Source organism: Falco punctatus, assembly GCF_963210335.1.
Source record: "Falco punctatus genome assembly, chromosome: 1".
Taxonomy (NCBI): Eukaryota; Metazoa; Chordata; class Aves; order Falconiformes; family Falconidae; genus Falco; species Falco punctatus.
The window spans coordinates 4,665,323-4,685,930 of NC_137580.1; the positions used below are offsets into that span (position 1 = coordinate 4,665,323).

The 20,608-nt window shown below is 39.0% G+C and overlaps 1 protein-coding gene across 2 annotated transcripts in view; it reads left to right on the forward strand.

Annotated features, from left to right (window-relative positions):
• SNX25 (sorting nexin 25) overlaps window positions 1-20,608 on the forward strand; it is a 93,709-nt gene that overhangs the window by 47,025 nt on the left and 26,076 nt on the right. For both annotated transcript variants that reach the window (XM_080373769.1, XM_080373770.1), the window contains 4 exons: window positions 799-869; window positions 9,944-10,134; window positions 16,826-16,957; window positions 19,023-19,298. In XM_080373769.1, the coding sequence (XP_080229895.1) occupies window positions 799-869; window positions 9,944-10,134; window positions 16,826-16,957; window positions 19,023-19,298 (670 nt within the window). The remainder of the gene's footprint in view (window positions 1-798; window positions 870-9,943; window positions 10,135-16,825; window positions 16,958-19,022; window positions 19,299-20,608) is intronic.

A 20,608-nucleotide genomic window follows, 5' to 3' on the forward strand; every position in this document is an offset into this window, starting at 1 on the left:
TCTAGGGGTTAACGTGATGAGGTTAGGGAACTCCTACAGGAATGAGTTAAATTCTCTAGAATACTTGCTTTATTACTAGTATTAATAGGTGCCAAAGTAAGTGTAGTGAGAGGAATTTGAGTGTTTGTTATGACCAGAACTTTGACATTTATGAAAGATTTAACTGGCAGTCGTTTTCTTTGCTGAGTGAATGGTGTCTGTTAGTTACAAGATTGGTTTTACTTAAAACTCAGTTTAACTGCATTAGCCATCTTCCATTATGTGTAATAGACTTTTAGGTGATAAACAGGTTTTAATAATTCCTGGAGTGTGGTACTTTTAACTTATTTTAGTAGAATACTTTTTTTCCTTCTAATTTATATATGCTCCATATATGTATTGAGTGCATTAGCTAGAATAACATTAAAGACAGCTTTTTGCTTTTGAACTGAACTCTAATCCTAGTTGCCTACAGAAAACTTGTGTTTAAGAACATGACTTCACATTGCGTTCATTGATATTAACTGGCTGTGCAGTGCCAGCAATTGAGAGAAGGGGGCAGTATTAATGTTAGTTGGATGTTTTCCTTTTGTTTCAAGATAACCTTTTTCCCCCCCTACTCTACTCCATATGCACAGCGACCCTTAGGTTGCAGGTATTCTGAGACATGACTGTTTGCAGGTGAGGAGGTGGTGGAAGTCTTTGGGTTTTTATTAGTTCTTAAGTGTCCTGTATGAAGAACACATTGTGAAAAATTAATACATGTCTTTTCTTCTCTCCTTTCTCTTCACCCTTATTCCCTACTGTTTTTAAAACTAGGTATCAGATTGTAGTGGAAATAGTTCAGGCAACCACAATCAGCAATATTCCCCAAGTGAAGAGGCAGAAAGGTAAGATTCCGTTTTGTTAAGTCACATCTGTTACTTTTATCTTGAAAAGCTGTTTGAACTCCTGACATGCATATGCAATCAGTGTGTGTGGGATTTTTAGACAGATTTTAGGAATTCTATGCCTTTGGTGTTTCAGTTCTGTTTCATTTGTCTGATTCTTCCAGAAACTCCCATGGCGTGATTATCCCCCCACCCCATCTTCATCTAAGCTGACGGATCATGAGAAAGGTCATATCTATGATGCATTTATTTTCAGAACTTGCTGCAGCTAAGGATTTTTGGCAGTACAAATTTGTATGCTGAGAATCTTGTTTCCTCTTTCATACAATCCATTCTTCAAAGTCTCACTCTGTTATCCTTTCAAAACACAGAAGAAGGAATGATACAGCATAATTGTCAGTCAGCTTTTATTTTTGACTCTTCATTGTATTATGTTTTTGTGCTGCAATACAGAGTGCTCTTAAATCCTTCTGCAGTGTTTTGGCAATGTCTGCCTTTTAAAATGCATGTGCATTTTACATTTGTACTTATATTTATTATATGTACTGCTTTTTATGGTTCTCCAAATGTAGCAAACCAGTGGTGTATTTTCAGGAGATTATACTGATGGCAAAATTACAGAAGTTTTTGCATAGACATATTCTTAAAGTATGTCAAAGCATAGTTCAAAGGCAATAGACAATTTAAATGAATTTGTATACAAGTCTAAAAGATCTTTCTTTTAGGTTCTCATGTAATCTCTATTTGTCAGGTATAAAAAAAAAATAAAATCCTTTTCAAGCTCCTTGTATCACAAAGGAAAGCTTTTAAAAGTCAGTCAAGTGTTAATGAAAAATGCAGAAACAGAAAATAAGCATGCCATGGTATGGGTGGGTGGGTATGATCTTTGGGCAGTCTGAAGAGTTTGGGGTCCGTGGTCAAGTTTCTGAAAGTAAGGTTGTCAACACTGATATGCTGAAATGCCTTTTGCTTACATTCTAAAATAGAGCTAAATGTGCATTCCTGTAGGATAAAGTACTTGTGTCAAACCAAGGCAAAAGGAAAAGAAGGCACTGGTTTTGCTCAAGTGTACATTACAGGAAGAGGTTTTAATATTTCTCAGATGAAAGTTAATTTAATGGAAAGTCTGTTTCATAAAGTAATAAAATGAAAACAAGGAAGTTAACTCAGTACATTATGAAAAATCAATGTTTCTAAGCCTGTATTTCCAATTGTGCTGCCATTGGTCTTTGCTGTGACGAGAATTGATTTGGGAAATATTTTTATACGGTTTGGGTTCCTACAATTAATTACTTTCTCACTGTCCTCTGTCTCACTTGAGTTTATCTAGTTAACTATTCAGGGTTCTAAACCCTGAAGAGATGTGTTTCTGAAGCTACAAATGCCTGGTACTGCAGAACAGATACAAAAAAATAATTGCTATTTATTCTGCCAAAATAGGTCTGGTTCCACTTGTTCTGTGGTGAAGTTGGTTCTGCATTTTTATGGGCTCTTGACTTTTACCTGTATTAGAAAATATCCAACAGATATTCCACTAGCTGCTGCACTGAAGTTTTGTGTTAAGGTGTCAACTTTCATTATTAGTTTAGTCCTATTAACAGCCTTTTATGTCATTTAAGAGTCGATTGCCACCACTGGCTGTATTACCAAGTGAGGCTATTGTGGCTAAACCTTTTATTTAATAAATAGCCAATGATTCATTCTACTGAAGAAAAAGGTGACTTTTTGGTTTTTTTGCTTGACACGTGGAACAGTATGTCCAACAGAGGCATACAATGCAAGGTTAATTACAGTTCACATGAATTTAGCACAGCTTTCTAATCTGTTTCATTCCTCTTAAGGTTTTAATCTACCAATAATTTTCAGACTCAGTCTATACACAGTAAACTTTAAGAGGGCTATCGAAACTGTAGAGGTTTAAAATCTAGTTCTAAAGGCGGCTTTGTGTCATATTTTTTTCTGAAGAAGGTGGAGGCATTTTTCCTAATGCAGTAACAAATCTAACATGTTTCTGAATTTTAGGAAGAAAAGTTTAAGGAAAGAAGCTCTGCTACCTTCCTTAAAACAAAAACAAAGCTAACAAAAAACCCCAGCATCGCTTGCTGCTGATACAAAGATTTGTTGAACTCTTGTAGTACAGACAACCACATTCCTTATGCCACCTTTTGATGTTTTCCTTGCTGGATACCACAGCATAGTGCTACCTCTGCAACAGCTGGATTTCATAGTGAATAATTAAATGTAAGCTTTATGCAAAATGGAAGTGTGTTTGCACCATCTCATTCTCTCTCTCTTTAATGTTCCCCCTGTACCTGCTGCATGTCTGTCATAATGTATGTGAGCTTGGGTGTTTGATGTATATGACAGTCGTCCCTTTCCAGCTAGTAAACGAGCTCTTGCCTTTTGTGTCATGGGCATCTCTGAGCTTTGATTCCAGCCTGATGAGAGATAGTCTTACTGCTGGCTATTTCCTTTTTCTGATGGTCAAGTTGGGACCTGAAAATGTAACTGCTTCTTCAGTGCCTAGGTGTTCAGCTAGAACAACTGAACTTTGGCTGGCCAGCAGTCTGTGGAGCCTGGTATCTGCTCTTAGACTATAAGCAGAACAAGTATAGAATAATATGTACATGGATATAGTCTCAGCCTCCATCAGTTTGAGGCATGGGAGCTTCCCACGGCAGTGTTTTCGATAGAAAAAGGTACAGCAACAGATGTCAGGAGCACTTAGTGCAGCAGCATGGCCAATATTCTGCAGCAGTGAGTGCTTAGCTACTATCTAAGCAAAGTAAGTGTTGTGCTACGTGACTAGCAATAACTATGACTGAGCAGGTTTGTGTACCTTTGCTATTGGTTGACAAGACATAATTAAGTCCCTAAAACTGACCAAAAATATTTTATTTATAAAAAGATTAGGTGGATATTATTAAAGGATGAGTAGCCTGAGGACCAGGTTTCAGACTGATGACTTCCCATCTAAGCTACAGTTGCCTGACGTACTAATCTATGTGGTGATACCAAAGTATATACATTTAATGTTGGTGCCCAGAGGGGTTGGAGGGGAAGGCTTGTCTCTCAGCCAGGACAGGTTCTTTATGCTTGATTTAACTAGTGTTGGTGCCACCTATTGGCAAAATGTTTACCTGTTATGGACCTCTAATAAAAGGATGGAGTGCTTTAAAGTGCTTCTAAACATCATTGTGTTAAAACCTCTGTAGTCAAAAATGGCATATTATAGGGTCTTTTTTCTTTTCAGATTTCTATCACTTGAATCTTCTGGCATGTGAGCGTAGGAGAGCAAACGAAAACGTACAAAAGCATCTGATTCATGTTAAGCAGTAAGTTTTGCATTTGACTCCTTGAGAGAGTCAAATGTCTTAAAAAAGGCTGAGACAACACAATTTGAGAGGTTCACAGTATGATGCCTGTTGTGGGTGGATGATAAAACTTCAGGGCCAAGAGAATTGCTTTTGGTCATTGCTAAAGCTGAATAAGAACCCTAATGAAGCATTATTGTTCGCAGAGGTGTTGATTTGGTTTATTTTGGAATGCTGCAGACCACTGTAAATAGAAGCTGTTATTTTGCATGCTGACACTACACTGCTTCCCTCATTTACACTTGCACAGAAGTGCTGAATCTGATGTGTACATGTATCTATCTGCATTACTTCTCCAAACTGTGTTCTCCTATGTATCTTCTTCCAGAATGGTCAGGGTCATTCCAGAAGTGAATGCAGGAGGAGACTTGGTTTTGGGTGTGTTTTTCTGGTTTTGTGGGGGTGTTTTTGGTGGGTTTTTTTAAAACTCATCTTTGGTGTTTCTACCTACTGATATTTTTGGATTGTGCTCTGCTTTACATTCATGTCTGCTTTGGTTGAAAGAATCGCGTCTTACTTGATCTTTTAACTGTTGTGCTCTCTCCATCTTGTCTTTTGATAAGGATTCTTCAGAAGTGCTGAAGTGGATTTGAGTGAAATTTTAGGTATTTTAGGGGATTTTTTTACAAAAGCTATGTGATAAAGAGGACAAATACGCAGATCAGGTGGTGTAGTGTGAGTGAGAGGGACCTGAGTTTCTATAAGCAAGAGTAGACCTTAATTTTTCTAAAGATAAGGCTTCAAAATACAGTTTTGAAACAGCAACAAAAGTTAGTTGCTGTAGTAACTTGATATTTGCTGTAATGTGAATAAGAAACCGTTGAAATATGCTAGTTCTAATTTTAACAGACATGTTTTTGTTTTTTCTCTTACTGATACTGTATTACGGGATCCTACAAGAATTTTAGCAAGGATCCCTTTTTACCAGCTGCTCTCTAAAACAGAACCCCGTGAAGGCATGTACCTTATCTTAGGGGAAAAACAGAACAAATCTCTCAACAGTTTTATTTATTTTATGCCCCCTTCACAACACACACACTGTAGAGGGATTTGTTTGATTTGCCTTTTGATTTCCTATGCCTTATACCTGGCTTCACAGCATGATTGGAAACCACCCTTGGACGACCAGATGGGACTTTTTCACACACCACATTGTAATCAACCCCTGGGCATCCTTGCTGAGAAAACTGCTCTTTTCCAATCAGGGATTGCGAGACAGATGAAATAAGCAGCCATTTCTGTATGGAGAGATCTGCTGCGTTGCAGCAGAAGATTCCTCCTGCTGAGCATTCCCAGTCTCCATCTTTTATAAGCGGAACTGACAACTGGTACAGAAACAAAACTGTCTGTGGGCAGGCTTCTTGGGTCCTGTGGTTCCAAAAGAGGCTTGAATGTGTGTCTGTAAAAAGGGATTTTTCTTTCAGCTAACTTGGGTGTGTGGGTTGTGATGTGTGGGTTTTGTCAAGATGATAATTTAGAGTCAAGTAAAATCGGGTACTTCTGCATTCCAGCACATCACATATGCCATCTAAATTGATTATGACAAAACTGTATTATGATTCTTCCCCCCCACACCCCCATCCTCCACACAGGGATAAACACGCATATGCAATTATTTTTGCATAGCTTTTTGGCAAGACTTAAAGAGCAAACATTGTGTTTGCATGTCGTGCTCAAGCATTAAGTGTGGAAGCAATCCTTGTGGAATGAGGTGAAGGCTACAGTGACTCTGACTGCGGCAGACTTGTTTTGATTTGTGATTCTCAAATCAGTTTTATAGAGGAGGTTCTTCTTCATGCTTCTGAGATCTTATGTCTGTGCGCCAATGATGGTAACGCATCTTGTCCACAGCTGGTTTGGAGAGATGCCTGTCAGTGAAAGAGGGAGGGGAGAGGTTGTCTGGTCAGATAGACGTGACCAAAGGACATACAGGAACCTGTAGACAGAGGCAGTAGGTGGTGGATGTTATTTCATTGTTTAGGGTATGCTTAACTCCCGTGCTCAAACTTACCATACTGCCACTTTGCTTTTTGTTTTGCTTAGCTGTGGCTGTGATGTGGGAGGCTGTGTTGCGCTATATATTGCTAACGGTCAGTGCCTAAATTCTTCATGATCTCCCTTTAAGTCCCTTCCCCCAGGTCTGTTGCTGCAAGTGTTTGGGATTTGGCACTTCTTTTACTCGTTCTCTTGTCTGACCACATTAGAGCTGGTTTTCCCTTTGCTTCTACTGCGGACAGTGGAAGAACTGTATGTACTGTTCTTCTGGAAGTCTGACCTGCTCTTGCAAAATTGAAGAAATACTTTTCCAGGCCTGTGTAGGCTTTGAAAATGTGTAATTCCAAGTTTCAGAGAGTTCAAAGAGGTCTGTAACGATTGGTAAATTATATGTAGAATATTATGGTTACTGTTTATATGAAAATGTTAAATCGATGTGCGCTATTTAAATACTTCAGCGTGGCATTAAGTAGGCACTGCATGTGCTTAACTTGGCTCCTGCAAAAAGTCTTGCAGAAATGCATATGATGGTGTACATGTGTGTAGCTCCTTCAGAGACTAGTCAGGTGAGTCAGTGCTGTTGTACATGCTGCCAGGTGTCAGATATCTGTAGTTCTTGAAACCGTAAAGGAAAAAGAACTTCTACTTTCAGCTTTAATCATGTTTTCGCTATATATAACTTTGCAGTTAAAACAAGAAGTCTTTGTTTTATGCTGCTACTGTTAAGAGAGGGGACAGTTCATGCAGTACTACAGTACAGTTTAGTTTGTGCTTTAAGCAGCCTTTACATACGTCTTAATTTACGTGATTCTTGTTGTATCCTTTGCTGTAGTTTGTGGTTATAAAGTTTGTGTGGCATTTGTTGACATGACTGTTTGCAAGGTGCAGCATTCTGACTGAAAAGTGGGACAGTGTGAATATGTACAGCATTTTAATGTATTCAGTGCATATAAACCTGACCAAGTAGCAAAACTAACCAAAAAAGAAGAGAAAATAAAATTAGGTCTGAGGAATCCATTCTTAGAAGCGTCTTTGGTGGGTTCTAGGATCTGTTCCTGGCCTAGCTCCAATCAAGGTGGTCATGAATGATACAGAAAAAAATATGGAAGCTTTGTCAGAAATTACTGTAGATGTGTAAAAATGCATGGAGTAAAAAAGATTTGCACAGTCAGCTTAGCTTTGATTGCTTGGGAAGTCTGAGCTCATGTGGACCGTTTGCATTTTAATATTGTTCAGTGAAATTGAATTATCAACAGCTGTGGTTCGATAAGCAGAACTCAAAATTCTGCTTTTGGTACTGATTGCATTTGGATGCCCTTGGGAGGAGTGCACAGTACCCCTCTGGGGTTTTGAAGTTCCTCCATGGCAGTATGTGTCTCGTCAAAATTTCCCCTGATAAGGAGAGTTATTTTGGAGGCCATGCTCTGTGCTGGGCTGCTCTTCATCAGCCTCTTGTTTATTTGTGAAGTGACGTCACTGCCAGGCTTTCACAGTGACTAGTCCTGTTTATCCATGGAGCAGGAACAGGCTGGCAGTGTGATCTTCATCACTCTGACCCGAGTATTTCCTACATGGAGTGGCTTCTTATGGATATGAAGACCTGAGTGAGGCAAATAGTTTTGAAGATTCTTGGCTAATAAAGTAATTAATTGCTGGAAGCAAGTGGGATGTAGGGCTGGCTCATTAGCCTCTCCTGAAGGCCTGCTGCAATCACACGATGCTGAGACTTCAGGTAAAGTAGATGTGTTTACTTTGAAAACCCTTCAAGAATGCCTTATTTTCAATAAGAAGGGTGCTTTTGTTTTAAGGAGGCTGAATTGATCATTGTGTAGCACTGTTCGTGAGTTTTCAAAGTGTGGGGTTTCAATATGCATTTTGAGCCCGAAGTAATTAAACTACTGAAAGAATTTAAACTTCTAAAAATTATCTGCATCAAGTGCAGGAGGGAAAATGTTGGGTTTTAATCTTCACTTTAAACTACTGTCCATGTATTTGTATTAGCTGTAAATGTTTTAAATTGAGGGGGAGAGCTGTTTTGTCCTTAAGGTCTTTTCCTGCCGTTTGTTGTTTTCCTTTTTTTTCCCTCATTAATACTAGTACCTCTGGTGAGGGAACTGAAACGCTAAATTAAATGCTCTGTTGACTTCCCTGTGGAGATAACATACCAGGAAAACAGATGGCCTTTTCTTTTTCCATGGTAAACTCATTTTATCATTTGCCTCAGCAAGTATCATCACTGTCGTTCACTATTACATGGAAGTTCAGATGCAAATGATACTTATCTGTTAAAACACTAAGTCTTTGAATCAGGAAGGTTCCCTACCAACATACCTAAATAAGTGCAGTGAACGAAGTGAGATTAAAAATATGGCAAAATAATTTGGGAGAATATCTGTGCTCACCATACATGTGGAACTTCAGGGACCTCCATGTACCTTTAGTTGTCCCTTAGTATACACTGACAAAACATACGGTCGTGTGTAGTAGTTACATGTGGCTTTGAGAGGGAAATAAAAGGATGAAAACAGTCCTAAAAGGAGAAGGTACCTTAATGTATGAGAAATGTGTTGAAAATACCTATTTTAAAAAATTCCTGTGAGATTTCCTTTTTCTGTGTATGCATTCACAAACTGAGCTGTCTGGTGGTTTCTTTCCAGCAACAGTTTTGAAAATGGAACACTGTTTTCATCTACATCATTTTACTAGCATTTGATAGTATGAAAACATAGTAGAATAGATCTCTATCCCTGAGCAAGCAATTAATCCAGAGCCAAGTACAAGCCAGGTACTTTGCTACCAACCTTCAGTTGCAGCCTGCAAAAGCAGGAGTATTATCATTGAACAAAAGAAAAAAAACCCCCATGTCTATAAATGTGAATTGGTTGCATCCTGCAGATATAAAACAGGAATGATTTCAATGCAATAGGGTTTTTCAATCTGCTTTATCAGCTGCTTCTTTTTTTAGACCCTGGTAATTAGCTGAAGAGGCTGGAATGTAGAATGCACAAACATATTATATCTTGTATGACTAAGTCTTATTCAACTGACTGTCATCTTCATGTTACTTTACTATTTAACAGTACTATACAGTCTTGATGTAGCGTTGTAAGATTTGTTTAAATTATTTTTTCCTTGGTTATCCGATAATTTTGAGTGAGCTTCAGTTAGTGTTGTTGTCTGGAGGAGATAGTGCGATATGCTATTTGCATCAGGCTCAAGAAATTGGTATTTGTACATGAGATGCAATGGGAATGTGTCCTGCTGGGCTGGAGGGGATTGAGTCCAGTCCTTCGTGACTCTAGGCAGTTAATGTTACATTCAGTAGGTTACATGAGCCACCAGCTCCGTGTGTTACTGTACACCATGACTGTAGGTAACTTCCTAACACCATCTGGTAAATACACATCCCATAGCACAAGTCTTGGGTCTGTGGCTTGCAGCAAGCTATGGGAAGAGAGCTGGAGATTTCACTGGACGTTTGAATAAGGACTTTTTTCTCAACTGTCTTGTATAAGCCCTTGAAATATCATTGGAGAATGTTTCAAAATCATCATTCTGTTTCAAATACAAACTTTCCAGTATCTGTGCTCATGTGCATAGGTTATTCCTGAATGACAAATGCTTTGATCAGGCAGGTCACAGAGTCAACAGTGCGATGATGATTTCATGTTGTAAAAGACTGTCTCTGATTTGGTTTATTCTTAGATTCAAAAGGAAAAGAAACTGCGGCTATGAAAGCTGACCTACTGAGGGCTCGCAATGTGAAGAGGTATATTAATCAGCTGACAGTGGCAAAGAAGCAGTGCGAGAAGAGAATAAGGCTCCTGGGAGGGCCTGCTTATGATCAGCAGGAAGATGGCATTTCTGATGAAGGCGATGGCCCCCAGAGTCAGAAGGTATAAATTGAAAAACATGTACACTGTCTGAAGGTCATCCTGAATGTGTTAGCACTGGCTCGCGTTAGCCTCACTGTCATTAATCCCTCCCTTCCCTCAGGAGTCGAGTACAAATTAATTGCAGCATAGTTTTTTTATCTTGGGAAAAGATAGTTGCAGTACCCAGAAGTACATACTGATCACCTAGCTTGGAATATTGCTAGATGTGAAACTTCCTGAAGCACTGAGCGGCTCCTAAGCATGTGTGCTTTTTCAGACATACTGCATGTAGGGAGTTAATAAAGACATGGTAGCAGCATTTCTGAAAGTAGCAATGTGCTTTCAAATAAAAGATTGCCAGCATTATGTGCTGGGTTTCTTTAGCCCTTGTTACATTTACTGTAGGAAATACCTTGGGGGTTTGCAAATACTAAGTTATTCAAAAGCAAACACTTACGAAAGGCAATTGACAATATTAAGGGCAATTTTGCAGGAAAACTCAGGTAAAGCTGTTGACTAAATGCTGGTTTTCAACATCACTGTGGTCTGGATTTGAAAAACTACTGTTGTATTAGCCAGGACCTGTAAAAATAAAATCATGGCTACTTATCCTTGCTAAACTTTTTAATAAATTTAGTGACTTCTTTGTGTAATCACTCTTCCCCATTAGGCAAAGTGCAGTAATTCACATGTTCAAATTGGAAAGAAGATTTTACCTTTTGCGTGTAGGTAGAAGAGAAGTTATGTCTTCATGCAGGGATCTTTAATTTTCATTATGTTCTTAAAGTTGTAGCTTAGCGGCGCATAAGAAAAAGTTGCATGACAGAGAAACAGTTCTTATTATTTGTGTTTCATCTTTCTTGAGTAGGGTCTGAAAGACAGCAATTCCTCACCTGCTCCTGTTGTCCTTAAAACAGGATTTCAGATGGTGTGTCATAGATTGTGCCAAAGTAGTCCTGATCTGTTTCCTGAAGATGGGTGTAGCGAGAGATGCCAAGGAGAAAAGGAAAGAGGGAAGCATGTGGCAGCACTGCATGAGCCACTGATGCCACTTTCGGTGCCTGCTGAGATGTTATGGACTTTCCAGGATAGATACATGGTAGTATAAGATTGTTTGTGAGGAGAGATCAAGTAGTGAAGCTGCATTGGATAGGGGCAGGGCTTGGTCAGAAATACAATAAAATATAATATTATTATAATGAAAATCAAAGGACTTAATGTTGCATTTTTTTATAACCCGATGGATTTTTGGGGGGAGCTGCTGACCCAGGGTTATATCTTGCAAACATACTAATGAACAGCTCCATACTGAGTTAATGGTACTATTAATATGAGTAAAGACTCTCCACAGGCATTTGTTGTAGTGATGGTGGAAACAACGGGGTCCAGGGCTGCTCTGCTTCTAAGTTTTTGACTTGTTTCTATGAAGAAGCCCTAGACCCACTCCACGCCTGTGTCAGCACGGAAAATAGGAAAACCGCTTTTCTCTTCTGTTGTACCCAACTCTTCGCTGCCAGGAAAAAGGCTGGATGAGAGGTGGAGGCCACACTGTTCTCTTCAGAGAACAGAAAAATGCCCAGGGTTTAGCTGAGGAAGGGGACTGTCTTTACTGCTGCTTCTTCCCATTCGTTTCCTGAACTGTGGTAGCTGCAGTCTGGGTTCTTACTTCAAGGCAACCAGTGTTATTTTGGATGCTGCACCCTACTACGTGGGCAGTATTGACTGAACACTCAGGCCTTTTTCTAAGCAAAATGGCAGGGGAGTGTTCGAGATGTAAGAGATGCGCTAATATTGGTAAGTCACTGCTGGTGGTCCATAATTCCTCTCTGTAGTCCAGCTGTGCCGTTTTTTTTGGTTTACCTAGCGCTTAACCTCCAGAATAACAGCCTTGTGTAGAGGACACTGGAAGTTTGCCTTCCTTTCTTCAGCTTGCATGAAATAGGTCAAAATAGGTCAGAAATGGTCATTTACTGATGGTGTTTTGAATTATTTTATGTAAGTGTATTATATACAGAAGCTTGAATAAGTTACTGACTTATTTGGTCCAATTGAACAAAGAACAAATTGACCTAACCTTGTATTTTGGTTTCACTTCTGCGTCCTACAGAAAGCTTTCTCTTTCCTGCAGTAGTAGGGGAATAATAGCATTAATGGTAAAAACCTTTAATGCGTGTTCTGATTATGCGCTTAAATGTGGAGATGGATTATTTGGAGCTGTCAGTGTTCTCTTACAGACTTAAGAAATATTTTGTGTTTTGAAATACCTTTTTTTTTTTCCCTTTTACAGCAGAAACTAATTATAAAACAGTGTTGGTTTTCTGTTTAATTATACAGTCCTGTGACTTTTATGTATTTGACTTTGCACGTTTCACACACCTCATTATCCTGTATCCAGCTTCTCTAGGGAAATCCTGAATGTGTGAATTATAACCAAATGTTTATAAGCAAGCAAACCCCAGATACTGTCCGAATCTGAATTCTGTCATTAGCTCTGATACTGATTTATACTCTGCCCTGGGTATTAGATTTCAGGGAAATTGCAGTTTCAGTTAGTGTAATATATAAAGCATCTCTTCTGTTCTATTTATGGTCCAGTGCAGTTCTAGTGCTTTTTCTTAGAAACTGTACCTGCACAGTATTGTAGTAATTAATTGAGTTCTTGTTGCCTGTGTGCATTCAGCAAATCACTTGTGTGATCTGTTGTGTTCAGCACAACAGCCACATCACCAAGATGTGTGGAGTCCCAGTATCTCCTTGGTGGAGCTGTTCTGTGAACCACGGGTGGTAGGAGCTCTGGGGATCTGATCCACCATCTGAGTGTATTTTGAGGCACAGGCAGTTCCATGTTTGGAATTCTGCTGACGAGGACCAAGTAAGAACTCCTACGGAAGACCCTGCTTCCACCATATATGGATAGATACTGACGTAACTGGTGACTGATCAGATTTTCACTGCGGTTTTTAAGCTTCAGGTTGAGATCACATTATGTCAGGATACTTCATGGTACAGAATTTGGGGATATAAAGAGCAAGTGTCAATTGTTGCTCTCCTCTTGCCTGAAGGTAGGGTGTCTTGCGACAGAAGTATGTTCGTGAACATGTGAGTCTCAAGACAGGGGTTTTTCCATTGATGTATGTGCAGTAAAATAGCCAGACACCTTATGTAGTATATGCTTCCTGACAGGCAACTAATCATTGCATTTGGTTCAGCTACTGCTGTGTATGACAAAGCTAGCCTTCTGATGACTTACATCTTTTTGAAAAATGATGACACCACTGCATGTTTAAATTTTAGTCAGTGGGCAGACAAAGTGTTAATGTTTTTTAAAATGCAGTTTGGAAAGAGACACACTTTTCCAGTATTATTTTTTACATTATTCTTCTTCCTGTCCTCTACGAAAAAGAAAAAAAAACAACCAACCCCCACAAACAAATGAAAACAGAAGTCCTGCAGTCTGTGTGCCATCATTCCAGCAGAACCATGTGCATTATTGACTCAAATTCTGCTCAACTCGCCCATGATCTGCAGTACTGTTACTAGCTTTATTGTGATTATTCATTATAGGCCAAGGTGGCTGTAGCGAAGGGGAACCTGGTGTGTTGTAAAGACATCTAGGCCACATCTGGTGCCTATTCAGGCCCTTCTAAATTAAGCAGTTGTTTTGATGTTCCTCTCCAGAGAGAGGTTGTGACTATCTTTAGGGACTTGCCAGGACCAATTCTCTGCTTTGTAGGGCCAGGAACAAGGCTATTCTGTTGTATCCCCCTATGCTAGGGATGCTGGTTAAAGCACCCCGCTTGGGGCAGGGAGGAGGGGAGGAATCTAACCCCTTCCTAGTCGTTGGCAGAGCCTGTCACCAGCTGTAGTGTATTAGCTACTTTCCTGTTGAAGTAGGGAATTGATGTCACTGCTGGTTTTTCCAAGCCCAGAAGCTGTTCTCAAGTTAAAAGGACTTGAAGTGTTGCTGCTGAGGCTGAGTAATTCCAAGATTATGTCTGCTAACTGGATATTGGATTTGAGGGTGTACACATGCCCTAATGCATGCATGTATGCCAATGTAACTTAGACCTTTGTACTCTAATTCGTGCTGATACTGAGTCATAAAATGATCTTCTACTGAGGATTAAAAATTACTGCAGAATCTCTTTCTTGAAAATGGAGATATTTGTATTCCTCAGAATACTTCCTGGATTGCATGTGTTTTGTAACAACTTAACCACCTCAAACCTAAAAACATCTTTTGTCCATCATTACTGTCTTTGAAGGCTTAATAATGTTTACAGTACAGTGTTTGTAACATATTTAATAGTTATAAACTATTCAATAATTTAGGATAGTCAAGCCTTAAACAAAAACCTAAAAGAAGTTTGTGAGGTCTCATTTCTGCAAGGGAAGTTTAAATAAGCTTTTCTGTCTATCAATTTTGTTGAAGTATTTCAGTTAGCAAGGTTAACTATTAGGAGGTTTGTGTAACAGCATTATTAGGCACCACCACTTTTTAATTACCACGGGGCACTTGTGCAGTGAGCACTGTGTTAGGCTAGAGGGATGGTTGTACTTGCCTTGCTCCCTGCAGTGGCACTTAGCCACAGTTACTTATGAGAGGGGAGATTTCTTAATTACTCTCCTTGCTGTGGCAGCCTGAGTAGGGCTAGCTTGGATAATAGAGGCATAGAGACCAAGGTGACTTCTTGCTCAAGAAGTGACAGGACAGTGCTCTACATTGTGATATATTTATTGCCTCTGCTATCATTTACAGAGCTGAAAAGTCCCAGAGATTAAGACCTCTGTTCAAGAGGCTGGAGGACACTTCTTCCACATGTATTTTAAATCACTATCCTTGATAAAACTATTGAATAAAATGTATGATGAGGCACAGCAATGATGCTAAGCCACAGACTGGGCTTTGAATGGTCATCTCTCTGTTCTTCTCTTTGACAGTCTGATCACTGTTTCTGTAGCAAGCCTAGCTTCACAAGCCTGCCTGTCTGTGCTGTTCAGTGAGGATTATAGCGAGCTCTGTATCTCTCTCTATAGCGAAGCTCTAAGTTTATGTTCATGTACCTGAATAGCACTGAATCTAAGAGCAAGCCATGTCCAGAAGATTCCTGGTATGGTGAAGTATGGAGAGAGGGATGACATATGACTGTCACTGAGGAACTTTGAAGATGAAAATGAACATTCCAGCTGAGACAAATGCAATTTACTTAAACACTGCCCAAAATTTGGAGGAGGTGTTTCAGACAAAACATAGGTGGCTACAGTTTTTAAAGAACCTTCTTCAGTTTGATTCATTAAGGAAGTGACTTGTGCTAGTAATTGTGTACGTGCACATACATGTGGTTTCTTTCCGCACAGCTTGAGTCTAGCAAACTATTTTTTCCTAAATGTGACTTGTTGGTAGAGTCTGAGGTACTAGGTTTAGGGAAAAAAGTCATCTTCTGAGAGAAAGATGCTGATAACATGACCTGAATTATATTATTATAAGGTATTGAAAAACCCATATTAGAGAAATTATTAATGCCTCAGTCCTGGTTGGAATTCACAACTTGCTCTGTACCGAATTGTCTTAGCTTCCTGTGACTTTGCGTTTTACTGTAAAGATTCATTAGCCCCAGTGCTTAAGGATCAGATTTTCTTTTAAAAGCAAAAAGTGAGGATTGGTTGGTGTCTGTGAGGTACAAAACAAGAGACCAAGACCACTCCAGTGTATTTGGATTCCTGTCCGCATAAATAAAGGCACTAAAGGAGCAACGTGAAAACTGGTTCAGCTGCTGGACTCAAAAGTTGGAGAGGAAGGGATGTCTGATTTTGATAGGGTGCTTTGAAAACTGGGCCTATTTTCCAAAGAAAGCCAGGGTCGTTCATTTTGTTCAACGTGGGAAGATTGGTTCTTTTTGTCAGGGAGGTGTTTTATTTTCAGGTGTTTCAAAGGCCTGGATTCACAAAAATAGTAGAGGATGAGAAATGGTAATGTCTTTTTAATCCTGCATCTTAACGGCCACAGCATCTGCTGGGGTGTGAGAAGTCTCTCTTCTGTGTGACTTGTGCATTCCTCTCTCATTTCAGGTAGAGTTCTGAGCATTACATCGCAGACCATTCTCTTACCTGGCTGCGTTTCTGATAGATGCTTTTCAATAACGCTCAGTTAATGGGAACTGGCCACCAAACGCCCTAGCTGCCAGGATAAAGAACTATACTCCATCTTTCTCTGTGGCCTTGGGAGTAATTGAGATACATCTCAAAACTCTGTGGCCTGTGGCATGGAAACTGCTGGTGTTATTCTTTGTTTGGATTAAGCAAAGAGTAGGTTGGTTAGTGTTCAGCTTGGCTCCTCTGCCTTGCAGGAACATTGGAATTTAAATGTTTGGCAGTAGCATTTCATGAATGACTTGAAATGTCATCTTAGTCTTTTCAAATGTAGCCTTAACCTCCTGGATAGAAAACATGTTAAAATATTTTCTATCTGATGGGAGTGTAGATGCCTTTATTTTCTAAATACTTCCAACTCATATTTTCTTTTTTTTTTTCTTCATTAAAAAATATAAAACCTATTGCCGTAAAGAGTCTGTGCAGTTGAATAGAGTACATATTTGTGGTATATATGGTGCTCTGTGGGCACATCAAATGAAAATATTCTCCCCATAACAGATGGAGAGGAGCTGGACTTAAGTATCCCCCCAGATTTTACTCTTAGTTTTTCTTTCTTCAGATTCTTCAGTTTGAAGAAATTTTAGCCAACCCTTCATACAGAGAGCACTTCCGAATCTACATGGAAAGGATGGACAAGATGGCTTTGATCGGTCTTTGGGAGTCTGTGGAGTATCTGAAGAACGCTAGCAAGGTGGAAGAAATTACAAGTCCTTGTACATTAATGGGAATCTCTGCTTGCTGTGATCTTGATGTTAGGAAATATCTTTGTATTTGTTTTTAAAATAGCAATAGCATAGGATAGCTACTAAGCAATTTAGTTCTTTTAACTTCATGTCAACGTTTGAGGATAATATGGCACTTAAACTGTTGTGATGATGATTTACTGTTGTTTTGTGTAGCAGCATGACTGGTAGAAGGGATACTTCGTATGCAAAAGTAGTAGAATTCTTTCCCCCTTGACCAGAGGGGAAAGTTGCAGTAATATATTGGCTTTAGTTGTATCAGCTCATGTGAAACTTTAAAGTACGTTGCTGCTTGATAGTCTGTATGTAAACTTTTTTACCTTGCCAGTTACAGGTAGTCCATTCAGTCCCAAACCATTAAATGGTGTGTATATGTGGGGTTTTTAATCCTTTTGAAAGAGAGATTTTGCTTTCTAAGACCCCTTCCTTTCCCTGTTCTGTTGCTTTATAAGCAGCTAAGTTTCTCCAGGAATGCTGCGCTACTGTTTAGAGGGAAGCAACGACACTATATTGTAATTTGTATTGTATATTAATATACAATTATATTAGTTATATACAGTTATACAAAATATACAAAAAATATACAAAAATACAAATATATACAATATACAATAATATACAGTAAAAAATAAAGGAATGAGAACCCTGAAATAAGATAGGAAATACCACTTAAAGTTGCAAGAAGTATCTTGGAGTAATGGTGCAGAGCAGGAATGTAGAGGACAAACTTTCTGTTCGTGACTAGTGGGGTGGATCTGGGGGGAAAACTTTTAAACCTCTGGGATTCACGCTAGCATGAAATATGAATTTCGTTATTAAGTATCAGTTAACCTTTTATTCACTGTAATTTTATTACTCTCCTATGTAAAAAGATTCTAATCAATTGGAAAATACAAATAATGTCCTGTAACCAAAGCAGCAAATTATGGATCGTGATTAATGAGCCATTGATACAATCTGAAGAAATGGCTAACAACCAACTCGGGCTAGAAGGTGTTTATAAAAAGATTTTGTCAGGCACTGCGAAGAGAGCTGTATATCAGTTCTGATTGCAAACTGCTCGTGACTGGAAAAGGTGCTATAAATCATTTTATGACCTTTCAGCTGTGATTTCTCTCTTTGCTTTCAAAACAAATTGTGTAGTGCCTTTATTCAAGACTTACCATTTTTTAAGAGATTCTAACATACTGTGCTCCTGTTGCCCCTGTGGTGCCGGGCAACCTTTATGTTCCATGGACCAGCTTTAATTACAAAAAAGTAGCATCATGCAGCCGTGTAGCTGCTATACTGTCATATGAGGCAGGCAAGAACATTGTGCTGTACTGAGTGAGTGGGTAAAACCTTTGTAATTGCAGTCAGTTTAGAGGGATGTTAATTTAGAGAGATGATGAAGGATTGTGCAGCATTACTGCCTCTTTCCTGTTCATTATTACAAAGTTCAAACCTGTGTGCTTTTCTGTGCTCAGTGGAAATACCTGGCCCAGTGTACTGGTAAATGTCTCTTCGGTTTTGCTTTTTTCCTTTTATTTTTGCTTTCTCCCCCCGCCCCCCCCCCCCCCCCCCCCCCAAATTATAGAATTATAGTCATGTATAAAGTGAGTTGGTCCTATCCAGCAGAAGACAGGAGAGCAAATACAGCTGAACTCTACAATCTGAACTTAAAATGGTGATCAAAATGTTGCTTTAGCACTTCCACCCCTGCCCCCTTTAATACCAGCTTTTGGAGCATACTTCTAAAAGCAGTGGGTGCAGAAGCTATGTTAATTTTAGAGCACAGCTGTTTCTTCACTTAAAAAATATCCGTATTTATCTTGTGAAATTGACTGCTTAGCATAGGTGCTCAGGCAGAGTGCTTGATCTCAGTGAGAGAGTCACAGATGTGTTCTCATACATCTGGGAGTGAAATTAGCTTGATCATCCTTCAAATTATGCACCTGGATCCTGATTCATCTTTATATTTTTAAATTTTTTTCATTATTCTCTTCTCCCTTCTTCTCCCTCCTTGCTTCCTAGGCTGAAATACCTCAACTGGTGAGTGAAATTTATCAGAATTTTTTTGTGGAAAACAGGGAAATACCTGTGGAAAAATCCCTTTATAAAGAAATACAGCAAAGTCTCGTGGGAAATAAAGGCATTGAAGTATTCTACAGAATTCAGGCAGATGTTTATGAGACTCTAAAGGACAGATACTACCCCTCATTCATTGTCAGTGATTTATATGAGAGATCAGTCAAGAAGGAAGAAGAAAGAAGTTCTGCTCAGCTAACTCCTGAGGACAAAGACGAAGTGGTGAGTCATGTGGACAATTTCACTGTTGTTTTAAGGTGATCTGCAGATGATCCTGAGTAAAGCACATAATAGCATGTTCTGTCCTTGACCTTTGGACTATTTTTTTTTTTGGATGTGTTTATACATGATTTCACTCTTGTAGTTCCATCAGGTAAACCTGGTATGTTCCCAAGCTGAAAACACTGAAACAAGGTGAAACATTAGTAGGTTTCTGTCTAAATGTTGTCTTTCCCTGTCCCCTGTGCATTTCCTAGTTAAAAGTTGAAAAAAAAAAGAAAAGAAAAAAATACAACCTTAGTACTCTTTATTTATGGAATAAATTAGTAGACTATGTTGGAAGATAGAACTGATTAAAATAGCACTAAAACTGTAAATAGTAAGCCAGAGCATTCAAAATGTCATAAGCAATAACCTAATGGCAGATCTCTTGGGGCAGGTTTTACAGTGGCTTCTCTAAATCGGTCATGTCAGGGGAACTTGTGTTATATTTATCTAAGAACGTTTTGACAAGAGCATCTCTCAGACTAGGGAGCATCTTTGTCAGGCTGCCACTTCAGATCAGCATGGATATCTTCATTTTACATGTGAACTTGCTCAGAACACAATGAAGTTGGGATAGTTTGTCTAATACTGGATCTAAATGGACAAATAAGAAGCAGAATCCAGAGGTGCTGATCTGCATTCTTCCATTTAGAAACAATTTTTCCAGAACCCAAGGCTTTTGTATTTTACTGCTTAAATATGGCTTTAATTTCTGTAGTGAGCTTTTATCGTCTCTCTAGTCCACCTGTCAGCAGATCTGCAGAGATGAGCTGTTCTAAGTAAATTACTTCCAATATGAACTTCGAGAGCTTGCTGAACTTTCACTCTTCTCTCTGTAATCTTTTCCTTGATAAAAGATCCAAGACACATTTTCTATTTTTCTCACTGTTAACTCAGCTATGTGTTGAGGGTACGAGGTACTTCAAAGACTTTCTGTCCTTGTGTTTGTAGTCATTGGGACTTTGTCCAGAACTTTCTAAGTATTAAACGTTGTGCTTTTTAATCTCTATATATATTCAGTCTAAGAGAGATAACAGTTTCTCTTAAGAAGACTGACACAACACTTTAGGTCTAGCTGTCCTCTGTCAGATAACATTTACTATAGCTGCCAAAAAATTAGATTATTTTTTTTTAACATCAGCATCATCTGTCCTTTGTCTGAGTCCTTGGATATGTATCTGCCAGATTTGAGGGCTGCGTCAGCTGTGAAACCTTGAAGACTAATGTATTGCCAAGTTTGCTTATATAGTTGAAGTTCTTTTGTATTT